This window comes from Haemorhous mexicanus, chromosome 10 (genome assembly GCF_027477595.1).
Source record: "Haemorhous mexicanus isolate bHaeMex1 chromosome 10, bHaeMex1.pri, whole genome shotgun sequence".
NCBI lineage: Eukaryota > Metazoa > Chordata > Aves > Passeriformes > Fringillidae > Haemorhous > Haemorhous mexicanus.
The window spans coordinates 22,358,184-22,372,408 of record NC_082350.1 but is presented as its reverse complement, the minus strand read 5'-3'; the positions used below and the strand labels follow the sequence as shown (position 1 = coordinate 22,372,408).

At 48.1% G+C, this 14,225-nt stretch overlaps 1 protein-coding gene across 1 annotated transcript; it reads right to left on the bottom strand.

The window, feature by feature from the left end:
- Positions 1 to 649: 649 nt before the first annotated feature.
- On the bottom strand, positions 650 to 9,421 carry SLC2A2 (solute carrier family 2 member 2). Its single transcript, XM_059855779.1, has 11 exons — positions 9,312 to 9,421; positions 8,577 to 8,672; positions 7,794 to 8,050; positions 7,140 to 7,264; positions 6,284 to 6,399; positions 5,584 to 5,746; positions 5,023 to 5,210; positions 4,066 to 4,170; positions 1,831 to 1,932; positions 1,213 to 1,416; positions 650 to 1,040 (listed from the first exon to the last, which is right to left on the bottom strand). The coding sequence occupies exons 1-11, from the start codon at positions 9,324 to 9,326 to the stop codon at positions 849 to 851; spliced, it is 1,563 nt and encodes a 520-aa protein (XP_059711762.1). The 5' UTR covers positions 9,327 to 9,421; the 3' UTR covers positions 650 to 848.
- Between the last annotated feature and the right edge of the window lie 4,804 nt (positions 9,422 to 14,225).

The window sequence follows — 14,225 nt, the reverse complement described above, 5'->3', positions numbered from 1 at the left end:
GCAGCAGAGCTTGAGTCTCCTCACATGGAGGCCAAGAGTGCCCAGGCTGTTTGTGTGGTCAGTGTTGTGCTGTGCCTTGTGCTGTAGCAGTGAGAAGGGGGAGAGGAGAGGCTTCCTGGGAGGAAAGAGAGAACTAAATAGTCTGGCTGAAATGTAGGAAAAGTGCCCATCAGCCCAGCCACAGTTTCTAAGATTCTAAAAAAAAAAATTACAACTGAGAAATCCTTATGAGATCAGACAGCATTTCCATAATGCGCAGATAGAAAAGCAAGGGAAGTACATCCCAACCAGTTCAGGTGGGATCCACCGTCTTCCTCTGCAGAAGCAAGAGTAAGGGGGTGTTTGCTCCACCTGTTTTCCTTAGCACCTGGGGTGATCAGTGCTGTGTGCTGGTGGCAAAACTGCATGAGCAGTTGGATTTTAAAGGCACCAGGTCACTCAGCAGAATGAAGCAGAAAGATGGGGATAAAAAAGTGAAAACATAAGGCTGCAGCATCAGCCAGCCCGTCTTTCCTTCATTTCTGCTAAGAGATGGCCCTGCTCAATCCTGTCTGGTAAGATCACTGTCCCACTGGGCTCTTCCAGCAGGGCATTGAGATGGACTCCTCCTGTCCTTTCCCTAGCTCTTCCTGCAGCCCAGGTGTCCCAAATGTCTCAGGGTAAAATTCCAGGTTGGCACTTGTGGCTAGGAGGTGTGAACCACAGCAGCCAGAAGGAATCCGATGGATGGGTTTTCCTGGTCTGCCAGCTGCAAGGTTTTTGTGAAATGAGACTTTTGCCCAACATTCTTCACATGGTGCCTGAAGGAGGTGCATGCCCAGTCCCTCCTTTCTGGGTGCACGGGCTGTCTATGCCTCCTCGCTGCGTCGCAGGTCTTGCAGCTCAGTCATGGCTTTGGCCGAGAGCTTCTTGCGGCGGAATACAGCTGCAATCTCCTCAAAGGACTTTCCTTTTGTCTCCGGCACTTTGAAGTGTGCAAACAGGAAGAAGATGAGGAGCAGACCCGCAAAGATTACGAACACATATGGTCCACACAGATCCTGCAGTGGGAAAGTGAGAATGGGGAGACCCACCATCAGCACCACAGGGATGGCTTCCCCTTCCTACCCAGCTGGCTGAGGTGCCCAGCCAGACTAGGCATGGAAATCTGGGAGGCACATTCACATGGGATTGTGCTGGTCATTTATTTGTATGGTTTAAGAGATTTCTTACTGCTATGTACTGGAAACACATTCCCACGATGAAGTTGCAGGCCCAGTTGCAGAAGCCGGCGACAGCGATGGCAGCAGGACGCGGGCCCTGGCTGAACAGTTCGGCTACGATAAACCAGGGGATGGGCCCAGGCCCCACTTCGAAGAAGATGACGAAGAGGAAGATTGCAACCATGCTGACATAGCTCATCCAGGCAAACTGGCTCTGCAAGAGGTTGGTGTTATAGTCCCAATGTAACTCTCATTAATTATCACTAATTATTTTATTTAGGCTTCTTTTTCAGAAATTTCTTTCTATTCAGACAAAGGAGGACTGGACATGAATAATTAAGGTCTTAAACTCTTGTGCCAGGTGCTGGCTGGGCATGTGGTGCCAGCATTGCTGCCTGGAGGAGTTCACAGCCATCAGCTCAGCTGTTACTCTGAGCCCTCTCCTTGCCTGCAGCTCAGCAGAATGAGGCAGAATGGCACCCTTTAATAACCAGGGTGTTGAGCAAAGGAGGCCACCTCTTATTTGCTTTTTAATCTTGATGGGGCTTGCACCAATGGTTTGGACTGATTTTGATGGGATCTTCTCTTGTTTTCAAACCAGGGAGAGAAAATGGAGAAAAATCCTTACCAGGAGCACAAGCCCAACTGTCATGGCCACGGCGCTGACTAACATGCCCATCAAACCTGCCAGGAACAGGGACCGCCTGCCCGCCTTCTCCACCAGAAAGACCTGTAGAAACGCATGCAGGAGTTCAGTGTCCAGCACCACTGCTCTCAGGATCAGGTCCATTAGCCATAACCAACCTGTTACCACTGCCACACTTTGTCTCTTTTGCTCTTTTAGCTCTAGTGGTTCAGGTTTATGTGCTGGTTTCCAAGTGTCAGAAACTCTGCTGGCAGCTGCTGGAGAGCCTGACTGAGCAGTCACCCTGCCAAGGGCAAGGCAAAGGCACACACACTCAGAACCCATGCATTTCCAATCTCTCAGGACTTCCCACTGCTCCTACACATGAATTGCTGACTGCGGACTTTCTCTCTCTCTACCTTTTCATTTTTTCTTCCAAAAACTAAAAACTTACTAGGTCTGCATTAGTTTGAAATCAGGCTTCGAAATGTAGCACAATTCAGGTCACATCACAGGCCATTGCACCTTGCCTGTCCTAAGACAGGGACAGTTGTGTAGCAGCTGCAGTCAGGATTTTTCCTACAATCACTCCCAGACTCCTTTTGCTTTGCTGGTAGTCACAAGGCTTAGTTTGCTCATTCTCAGCTTCTCTTGGTGGACTCCAGCCATGTCACCCAGCTTTTGACAGATACCTAAGTCTGTATCAGACACCTCACCCGATGGGGAGCTATAGGTCCCTCCAGAGGACCATGCAGCTGTCCTGGACTAACCATGCAGCAGCCTCTGAGGCTGCCTCCTCCTTCCCCTCTGCTTGAAAGGACACCTCTGGCCAGCAGCCCCACCTTTGCTGCCATTACAGCCATGATTTACACTTCCCAGAGACTGTTGCTGAAGGCAGTTCATGTGCTGACACGTGAAGTTGCAGAGGATGAGTCTCTGCTCCCTTCTCTCCTTGCCAAGGTCCACCCAGCTGTCAGCACTTCTGCCTTTTGATCGGGGTCTGTCATTTATTGACAAAAGCAGGTAATTTTTAAGTGCTCGTGGACAAAAGAAGCAAAGAGCAAATGCCCAAGGCTGCAAGTACCACAACTCTACGATGGGGATCAAACTGCAGGGCACCCTCCATGCTGAAGAAAGGCTTCTTCCAGCTGCACACCACTGTGCTTCATTTCACAATAAACATCACATTTTCTCCTCATGGGGCCTACGATGGACTTTCTCTAAGGCAGGTTTACTCCAAGATGTCCTCTCTCACACATACTGGAGTACAAATGTTTTAGGTTGGAAGGGACCTTGAAGATCATCCAATTTCAACCCCCTGTCATAGGCAGGGACACCTTCCACAAGACCAAGCCTGGCCGTGGACAGTTCAGGGATGGGGCATCCACAACCTCTCTAAGAAACCTGTGCCAGTGCCTCACCACCCTCACAGACAAGAATTTCTTTCTAATATCTAATCAAATCCTCCTCTCTTTCAGTTTAAAATTGTCCCCTTGTCCTAAATCTCTTGGAGCTGTGTATTTCTGCCTTGCAGCCGGTCCTGCATCATGTTGGTGAAAGTTCTTTACTCCCTAAATCTCTAGAGAGGTATGAAGGAAATAGGCCTGGCATTTCCTGGTCCTATATTAATGGCCACATTATAAACTAATTGCCAGCTGATAGGAATTGTGTTAATCCTCTCAGGAAAAAGACAAATGAAGGAAAGGTCTGTGGAAACAGAACCATCCTTTTATTGCTGCAGAGCCCTGCACAGATAGGATGAGGATAGGTGCTGGATTACTTTTATTGCTGTGAAATAGCCTTTGGATATCACTCGTGCAGGTGCTATGTACATACAAAGTTTGAAAGATAACGGGTAAGAGCAGACTGGGAGCTGGTGACTTCCCCATCAGAGCCTGCATTCCCTGCCTGTTCCCTGGGGATATAGGACCTGCAGAACTGCACTTTCAAAGGCAACTTTTCTTTAAGGGGGAAATGCAGAGTTTTCAGAGCTTCCCTGAACACAGTGGTGCAGTTTCCACTCACAAGGCATTTAGCAGTGCGGATCAATAGCCACATGCTCTATGTGAAGGCTTGAATTTTCAAATTCAACTTTCCCAGGGAATGATTTTTCCCTATAAGGTGTTCAGGGTCAGTCCTGCAACACTGCAAATCCCAGCTCCAGGATAAAATCATGTTTCAAAACCATGTTGTACCTTATGTGTCTTTGTAGTCCAGGGGGCAGAAGTATTTACTTACAGAGATAACAGTGAAGACCGTGTTCACCACTCCAACACCGATGGTTGCATAAACTGGTTGGTCAACGCCAGCTCTCTCAAAAATGTTTGTGGAGTAGTAAAAGATCTATCAGAATACATCAGGATGAAGGATTAGGCAACAGGCCTGTTGAAACTTTTTGTTCTCGTGAGAGAAGAGTTGCACTTGCTTGGCTGAGATGTGGCGCAATTTAATTATGATTAATTTTTCAACTTTTAATGGCTTGTTATAATAATTAAAGCTGAAAATTTCATAGGAGCCTGAGGGAGTTAAAAATCCTGTTGAAATTCCCCTCTTGAGGTACTGCATTTGCACATTAAATCTGTTTTCTTCTATGTAGTCTATATTTAATCTTAAAATCGAGATCACCAGCACTGAGCACTCAAGACAAATAACTTAGTATGACTGAGTTTTACATTACTTTTAAAATATTCTCATTGCAATGACTCTCATTTCTTTCTTCTCTCCAAGAATAAGGTGATTCCTTTCTAGTGAGAGCTAAGGGCAGGAGGTAAAGGGTGGCTGGTGGATAGGATGGGCATGGCCTGGAGCCATGTAGCCTGGGCATCCCTGTGTGCTCTTTAATGCTTCTGGATGTCAAATGGATTTCTGGTATTCCAGGAAGTGGTGCAAAAGTAGTTTAGTTAAAAATGGCTAGAAAATAGGGATTCTGGAGTGAGCATGATGTCATTAAAGAGAGCAAACTGCTGACAAACTTGGGTAGAGGCATGGGCCTGCTGTGCCAGCTGGTTTTGTGCTGGTCTCCCTCCCACCCTTCTCCCCTCCTGCCCTCGCACAGCCAGCTTAACAGGGACCCAGGAGCCCACTGTGGCCATGGGAAAGCCTTCTTCCATCCCTGCATGGCTTGGATGGAGCCAGAGCTGCCTTTTCATGCTCAGCATGGATCTCTTGAGAGACAAACATTTTGGGGAGACTCACCGCATTGATTCCCGAGAATTGCTGGGATATTTGCACCATCAGCGCCACAATGACAGCCTGCCTGTACTTGGAAGAGGTGAACAGCTGTCTTATGGAGACTTTCTTTTCACTAGCAGCTTCTTGCTTTTCCTTTTCCATCTCTTCAATCTCTTTCATTGGATCACAGTTTCCTCTAAGCCTTTTCAAATCTTAAGGAAAAAAAAGATTGAAATTTTATTTTCAGTGGTAGGTAAGTTGTATATGTAAGGACAAGAATCTCTAGGCAAAACTCAAGGTAAGCCAAGGATCCAGGGTGCATCTGTTCAGTCAGGGGCAGCAGCACATCAGCTCTGCAACAGCCCTGAGATCACTCTCAAGCCTCATCCCTCAGCAGTGCTGCTTAGTCCCATGCAAATGTCTCAATAGTTTTTGATCCAGCTCTGGTTTGTATCTCAGCAGCTCAAAACATGAGATGGAGCAGCCACAGTCACATGTGAGTCCTCAGCCAGGCTTTTCCTTCTCTGTTTTGTACTATGTCAAGTATAAAAACAACTCTAGACAAGCCCAGAATCTCTTTCTTACTTTTTTTAGCTTCCTCCACCTTCCCCAGTTTGATGTAAAGATAGCGGGGGCTCTCAGGGCACAGTAAGAGCAGGAAGAACTGCAGCAGGGCAGCCACGCCAGATAGACCAAGGAGCAGGGGCCACATCTCGTCATTGCCCAGAAGAAAGTCTAGTCCAAGGATCTGGAATAATTGAGGCATATTTGAATGGAACATTTTGCACCCTAACAAGAGAAAGCAATTGACCACTATGGTGTTTTGAAGTGACAAGCTGGGGGAAAACTAGAACAAATACCAACTCTTTTTCTGGATGTGTTTGTTTTCTGTACTTTTATATCCCCACCTGTTGTGTAGCTGGGACTTGTGCCACGGTGGGCAATGCTGATGGGGGTTTGGGCTCCCTACTTCCCTGATGAAGCCATTTTTGAGAACCTGATTATCAGGCATCTCAGGCTCACAATCCAGCCTGACACTGATGAGATGCTGAAAAAAATTCTTCAGGAAGAGGAGAAATTGTTTGCAGAAGTATTTTTTTATTTCTTGAGAAGTTGTCTTTGTTAAGACACCTCTTACTGAAGGCAGGGGTTAACCCCATTAAACAGATTGTTTTGCACACTCCTTCAGTTTTGGAGTGGAATGGTGAACAATAGCCTAGTATATCACTATGGTCCTCCTATTCTCTGAAACACCCTCTCTGGATGTGTGTGTTTTCCTGCTTACCTGGCTGAAGAGGATGCCCGTGACGATTGCAAGCTGGTGCAGCGTCCCCAGCGCTCCTCGAAGGGCCGTGGGAGAGACCTCACTGACATACATGGGCACGAGTCCAGAGGAGAGCCCTGCACAGAGCACACGTGTGTGTCACCTCTTCTAGACGCAGCTCAGCAACCAGCAGAAACCACTTCCCAAGCGGGAAAGGAGGATGGAGCCTGTGTGCTGCACCCCACGACCCACCAAGCCCCTCACGCCTGACTGGGAACCACCTGCACCTTGGAAAGGTGCTGGGATGTCCCTGCATTCAGAGCCCCAAACTGGGAAGTCTTTTTACTTGAAAACACACATCACAGCACAGAGCAGGGATTACCTGCTGAAGTTATCACAGGGTGAAGAGCCTTCTTAAAACTTGCCGTGAAACCTCAGAGTGGTGTATTGTATTTGCATACCAGTAACAGTATAAAGACTGTTATTCCAAGCTAATTCTAATGTAATTCCCAATTATTTGCTGGCTATATCCTCTTTGTGCACAGTGGTCCTGTGCTCTCTGTCTAGAGAACGTGTTAACCAGCCTGGCTAGTGATGTGCTCTTGCAGCAGCCACCAGCAAGGCCCATCCTTGAGATACAGAGGGACCTGCTCCTTTCAGGATGTGTAAAATGGAGATATGATAAAGCCAACCCAAACACTTCTGGGAAAGATCCTAGATCAAGAAGGGCAGACATAGGGAGAAGAGGGAAACTCCCACCTGTGAAACCCCTTCTGAACTATAAAAAAAGGATTAAAAAATATGGGAAACATTGAACTGCAGCCCTGGACACGCTACCAGGGAACTGCTTTCAGTGGCTGACCCAGCCTGGACTCACCGCAGTACAGCCCTGTGACCGCTCTTCCGGAGATGATGAGGATGTGGGATGGCCCAAATTTTGCCAGCCCCATGAGGAGGTTCCCAGCAATGGAGAGGATGTTTACCACCAGCATGGCTTTCACTCTGCAAGGCAGCAGCAGCACAGCTCCTCTGGCACCTCACTCAGCCAAAGCAGCCATTGCAACACACAAGAGGAGCTGTGAAGTCACTTAATCAGTACTACAGGGGAAAAACAATGATAGCAGGCACTGCAAAATACAGGGACCAGGGTACAATCAGAGTAGTTAAAATGATATTATAAATGATACTTTACATCCTGTGCAAATACCATGCAGATGTCCTTCTCTTCCTTTGCCATGGAAAGAAAAGGGGGAATTCAGAGCTTAATCAAGGCAGCTCATCAGCTGCTCTCTGAAACACTCAAGTTGCAATAAAATGTCTGAGTTGTGACTGAGGATTTTGAAAAGCCCAACCTCTCTGATGGTTTAAACGGTATTTTGGAAGTTGGGACGGTTATTTTTCCTTTTTTTTCCTAAATTGCTGAAAATAACACAAATGGTATTTCTACAGGGAGGAAATGGTTCTATGGGAAAAAATCAGTCAGAAGGGTTTGGGCTGTGGCCCAGAGTCAGAGCACACACGAGCCTCTCACCTCCCGAGCCGGTTGCCGATCCAGCCCACAGTGAAGGAGGAGACCATACCCCCGATGGCGAACACGGACACGGACAGGGACCAGTACATGGTGAGGATGTGTGGGGAGGTAGTGAGGTCCTCGCTGATGTCAGTCGGGGCTGGGAGTGTGCCTTCTGTGCCAGCCTGGAGAAACATGCCATCCTCCCCAGAGGCATTGGTGGCATATTTGTCTGGGGAGACAATGCCCAGTACACGCCCGTAATGCGCTTCTATCACCTGGGACAGGTAAAGAAGAAAAACATCATCAGCTGAGATCTATAACCACCCCAACCCCTGTTTTGGATTTTATTCCGCCTCAGAAAAAGATATGCATTGCAGGCTCTGCAGGGGTAAAATCTTGGGATAACCCAGCTCCACAACACCCAGACCACAGCAGGGAGGGGCCACGAGGGCAGGCACAAAGCATTCCCCCTCCTGGGGCTGGGATGAGTGTGGTGTTTGGATTTGGCACTAGATTTGGTGGGGAGGTGCTGCAGTCCCTTGGCTCAGGCACAGGGACCATGTTGCAGTGGGGACAGCTCCATTACGTGCAGAACCCCTCTCCTTCCCCTGGGGAAGTGCCAGATGAGGGTCCTGGCTGTGTTCTCACCCCACTGCCCTGTCATGGGGGCTTTGTTCTGTGGGAGAAACTGCCTGGGAAGGGACAGAGTCCTCCTGAGGGCTTCTACTAGGGACAAACCGGCCCTGGCTACCCTGAAGCCGTAGTTCCTTGGCCATGCACAGCTTGAGGGGCTCAACTTACCTTCTGGGGGGCATTAATGACCCCCAGGCTGTAGCCATACTGGAAGAAGCCCAACACCGCAGTGAAGACGGAGAGAACCAATGTTCCTGTGAGGTGCTGGAAGCAAACAACAACCTCATCATACTGTCCTAGCAGTGCCAAAACTGGGGGAGGGCTGCATCCCACCCCTGTCCCAGGGACCCTGCTGCCCAGCTGGCTGGGACAGTGGCATCCAGGGATGTTGCTGCAGCAGCACAGGTGGTTGGCTTGCTCCAAAGGAGAAAGAAAGCTCATGGGGACAGGCAAGATTAGGTCCCCCGGGCAGAGTGGTGTTGCCCCACAATGACAGTCCAGCTCTCCCTGCTGTCCTGGCCCTGGAGCTCGCAGAAGCCAAAGCTCTGCCCAGTACAGAGGTGCAAGAAGCAGCACACTGCAGAAGCAGTGTGTTGTTCCCCATCCCCATCCCTGGAGCACAACAGCTGGGAAACAAACACCAAAAGGGTGTTTTTCAGCAGCGCTCTTTAAAGCATTTCTTCCTCCCATCACAGTTAAAGTTATCCAATGAGCCCGCAGAGCTCTTAAAAATAAAAAATAGCCCCTTGGCCCTTTTCCCCTTTGCACAGTTAATTAGTGGAGGGGATTTTTTTTTTGGTTAGTTTCAGTTTTGGCAAGGGATTGCTTAGTGCTGGGGTCCTGCAGAAATTCTAGTCATTTCACTTGAAAGTCAATGCAAGAATACTGGCGAGCCATGATTACCTTCTCTGTCTGCATTTTCCTTTTCTCGTCCACTCCACAGCTCCTCCACTCTTCTTCTGGGAACAGTCACTGTCCTGGGCTGCAGAGCAAGGTGGGGGCTTGGGCAGGGAAGGAAGGACAGCAGAGCTGGGATGGAGGCAGGAAAATGGGCTGGTGCTTGGAGAGATGGGACTATATCAACTCTGGAGTTAATGAGAAACCCAAGTCTTCCACGCATTATTTGGCCACCGCTCAGCTCAAAGCAGCCACCACCAATCCCCGTGTTTGGGACACACACGAAACAATGAGAGACCTGTAAAGACATAGAATGGATCTGGAAAATTCAAATGATCCAGCCCCAGGGCTGGTTTGGGGCGGTCCCTCAGCTGAACAGTTGGAATGTGATGAACCAGGGGCTTGAGCCTGTTTCGAGATGCTCAACACCTACCTTGGTTTCTGTGCTGGGTGTGCATGCCACATCACAATCCTCTTGCTGAATCAGGGAGAAGAAACCTCCCCAGCATATGTAGCAAAGCAGCTAGAAAATGACTAAGAGTTTTATTTTAATAGCATTTAGCACCTACTTTAAAATATATTCCTGTGTGTATATCACATTCAGAGCCACATATAAACACAGATGTACACAGGTCTCTCTGTGTATCCATACACAGACACCTGCATACACAGAGCCCCCTCAGCAGGCAGCTCTAATGCCAGTATACACCTGTCAGAGGAGATAGCTGTGCGTGTATAGGGATATAGACCACAACAAAATTACCCAGAATATTACGTTAAAAGAGGCTTTCATTAAAAATCCTACAGTGGTGTGAACAGTGAGCCTCTCAGCACCACCACAGCTGATGGCTGTGCTGTCAAATATTGTGGATTCTGGGTAATACTGCCAATGCTGCCAAATACTACTGATGCTGCCAAATATTTTTGCGTTAGCTCACTTGGCTTTCACGAACTTTGCACATCTGCACAAACTGGTCTGAGCTGGTCTTGCTTGGGCTTGAGATTTGCTGTCCTTGACATGGTCAGAGAGAGGAGCTGCAGGGCTGGGTTGGGGGGGTTGGACAGTGGCATCCTTAGCGGCAGCAGACCGTGCCAAAGTCTGAGTCAGCTGGGAAGGTGATTAATGCTGATTAAAGTCATTATCTTCCAGATCAGCCTCTGATGGGTTCAGCAGCCAAGCTACAGCACTCATTGGATGATGCTCTCAGTCAGCCAGGCTTCACATGGGCACAAAATGTACTTTCTACAGAGGAAGAGCAAGAGAAAAAACAACAAAGATGAGTGTAAGACCACTAATCTTTGCACTGGTCTCCAGAAAGGTAAAACTTTAACTGGGAGAGGAAAGTTCATTACATTAAGCAGGCTTTGATTCCAGCCACAGCACCTGCATTCCCTTCTAGGGCTGGTGTAGCTGTGACAGGAAGGGCCCCAAGGCTGAGCTTTTTAGTTTTCCCCAATATTTGTCCTTCCTGCTGAGATCTTTGCCAATGGTGTTTGTTTGCTCGCTGTGTGTGGATACCCAGGCATTTACAAGCAGTTTCTTTGCATTGCAGTTAAATACCTTCACAATGGGACTGTCAGGATTTGACAATTTCCAGGCTGCTAAGGCTTGAATCAGAAAACAAATGGGGGCCCTGACCCAAGACCAAACCTTCAGGCACTGTGAAAACCTTTCTAGGACAGATGTCCCCGTCCAAGATTTCCATGTACCCCTCAGGGATCCCCATCCTCTTGCAGGTGCCTGGCACAAAGGTCTTTCCCTCTTTATTCTTCCCAGACTATTGGAACTGGAGGGATCAAAGGCCACCAACAAACCATGAGCAGGGTGGCCTTCCCATGTCCTGCCCACTGCTGCTTAGAGCAGAGCCTTCCCAGAATCCAGCTTTCTGGGGATGGGGTGTGGAGCAGCTGGAGCAGTGCTGGGAGGCTGGGTGAACACCACTCACCTCCCCAGGAGCAGCCCTTCCACTTCCCTGGAAACTTTGGATGCCAAAGGCTGGAAGCCCCACAGCCACATGTATCCCTTGGCCAGGTCTGCTGGCAAAAGGTATGGAGTTATCCCGGGGTTTTCCCACCCCCTGGCCCCTCTTACATTCCCTGCCAGGCAAGATCCTACAACCCAGTGCCAGGGCTGCCTCTCCTCTGCCTTTGAGCCCCTGGCTGGTGCTAGCTGAGCTGCGACACACTCCTCCTCAGCTTGGCCCCAGGGAATTTAGTGTTTAACATACTAAGTCTCAGTGCCACTAACAGACTCCTGACTCTGTAATTCTCTGAACAGGAAGCTGGACGTGGTGACTAGCAGAGGCCAGCTTTAATCTGGTCCCGAGGCTCACAGATGGGAAAGGTTGGTGTGTAAACCTTCCTCTCACTGCAGTCACTTTTCAAAGGGGCTGATTGTTAGCTTGGTAGAGAGAAACAGAGTGTTCCTACAGGATAAAGAACCAGGCCTGGCTCCACCAGGATGAATGACCTACCATCAAATCTCTTGCACATCTGACAGCCAGTTGTGATCACAGTCCAGAGGGTGCAAAGAGTGACACAGCACAGCCCAAAGCAACACTGACCCATCCCATGGCTGGAGAGCCTGGCCAGGCAGTGTTTAGGTGATTGGCAAACAACAGGGTCTGCATAATTGCTAATGCTTTTTTTAAATAATAAAGTGCAAGAATTGTGCATAATGTTAGACAGAATTGCCATGCTTATTGCCTGCTCTGTGTTGTGTGTAGTGTAATTGGTGGTGTTGATAATCTATGTGTGATAAAAGCAATGGGCTTAAGTTTATGGTGGGGCTCTGCTTTTGAACAGCTGAACACCCTTGTCACCTCAGTGGAAGGAATTCTAAGATTCCAGAGGGGCTGTGAGGCTATACCCAGGTGCTGGGGCAATTTGCACATCCATTTTACTGCTCTGGTTCATTCAGAGACAGCTTTGATGTTAAAAAGAAAAGGAAAAGTATGCCATAAACCAAAACAAAACAAAGGAAAAAAGGTAGATCTGGTCTGCAATACACTGGCTCTCAAAGAGCAGGCTGATGTAGCACATCAGTGGCTGGCACAAAACCAAAATTATGTTCTTTCATTTCTCCTTTCTAAGCACATCAGCTGAGGTGGGCAGCAGTGCTGAGGCCACATGAGAGACAGCAGCTGAGGCTGATAAAACACATTTAGGAGAGAGAATTTGGTGCATTTACAGCACTGCTGTAAAGATACCGGAGGTTAATAAGCCCCTTCCCACCCCCCAGCTCTGGTGGTGCAGCATCTCCCAGAAGAGAAAACTTGGAGCAAACCCAGCAAAGCTCTCCAGCTGCAGGTCCCAACTGCAGCACAGGGCAGGGCACGGATGCTGCAGGGCAGCAGCAGCTGTGACAGGCGTCCTGTCCCCGGAAATGCATCCTGATTGCTAAGGAATCTCTGCTGGATCTCCTCAGAGCTGTGCCAGGTGGGTGGCTTAGCCCAGACACAGGCAGGGTGTGACGTGGAGCTCCACCCCACACCTTTGGGAACAGGCAGGTTCAGTCTCTGCTGGCCTGCATGATGCTCATGCTGGCCCCAATTACAGAGCATCAAATTGTTGCAGGAAAAGACCTTAAGTGGGCTCACATCGAGACAATGAACTGCAACTTAACTTCAACCACTTTCAGCAACCAGCCCAGCTCTGGGGTTGGGGCCAGGGTCACCTCGTGCTTCCCTGTTCTACCCCAAAATTAGTAGTGTCAACCCCCAAACCACCTCCCAACAAGAAAAAGGCCATTTGATAATAATTCTGAGACAGGTTTGAAAAGATTCAGTTCCCACAAGTAGCTGCTACAGCCTTACCTCTGAGCATCCTTCACCTGGCAGTGGTAACCAGCATCTCCTCAGGGTGGTGGAGCTAACCATGGCCCTTGCATGGCCTCATGCCAGCTCTCAGGGCTCTTCTTCCATATACCACGACTCATCCTTGAGTTATACAATTTCATAGCCACTCTGTAAATAATTGAATCTGCAACAGGCTCAAGCGACCCCTGCATGCACAGACATCACTGCTTTTTCCTCCTGCAGCACTGCACAGCTGAACAAATTTCCTTTCCTGGGCAAAAAGTCCCAGAAATAGGATTTTAAAATGAGCTGCAGGTTTTATTTCTTTAAACACTACTAATAAGTAGTTTCTGAGGGCATTAATCAACCATAAGCACATTTTACTTTCAGCAAAGAAAAAGCAAATCAAAGTTTGCTTTGATTTGTTACTTTTGCAAAGTAACCTTTGGAGGGGAAATGTCTTTATAATAACCATGGGTTGGCTTTGTAGAAGAGGAGTTTTCAGATGGTGATGGTCCATCAAGACATCCCTTGGCCACTGCTCACTGCTGGGCACAAAGGACATGTCCCACCTCCCCGCACTCATCCTGTTCCAAAACCACCTTCCCAAGAGTCTCCAGACAAAGAGCATTCTGACTGGGAGCCCTGAAAATCCCATTTAACTCCATGTCCTCCAAGACCCCAGGATTTATTTACCCAAACATAAAAGGCATGGCTTAATGGTGAAGTTTTGTGTTTTATTGTGGTTGGCACCAGAAAAGCATTTGCTCTGTGTTATCTCCATACACACATGCCATAGACAAGACTGTGGTAATATTGGCTTCTGTGATTTTTGTTTCAAATTATTCTGAGATGTAAAAAAATACATTCACAAACCACCTGAGTCGTTTAAACTCAATGACTGCCTGCTATTTCATCACTGTATGCAAAAACCCATAATAACAAAAATCATCCAAAGCTGTGCATTTGTCACTTGAAGTAGAACAAAAAACACCCCAAAACAGTTATCAGTTTGCAACACAATAAAAGCTCTGGGCTTTATTTGATTTTTATTTTAACCACAATGAAAATACAAAGAGCTGGTGGCAATCAGTGTTTGTGATAGGATTTGAATACCAGTATC

Coding starts and splice junctions, on each gene's coding strand:
- SLC2A2 (XM_059855779.1), bottom strand. Junction 5,747..6,283: donor CGGGCATCCTCTTCAGCCAG/GTAAGCAGGAAA, acceptor CAATTATTCCAG/ATCCTTGGACTAGACTTTCT. Junction 1,041..1,212: donor TGTGTTTCCAGTACATAGCA/GTAAGAAATCTC, acceptor TTCCCACTGCAG/GATCTGTGTGGACCATATGT.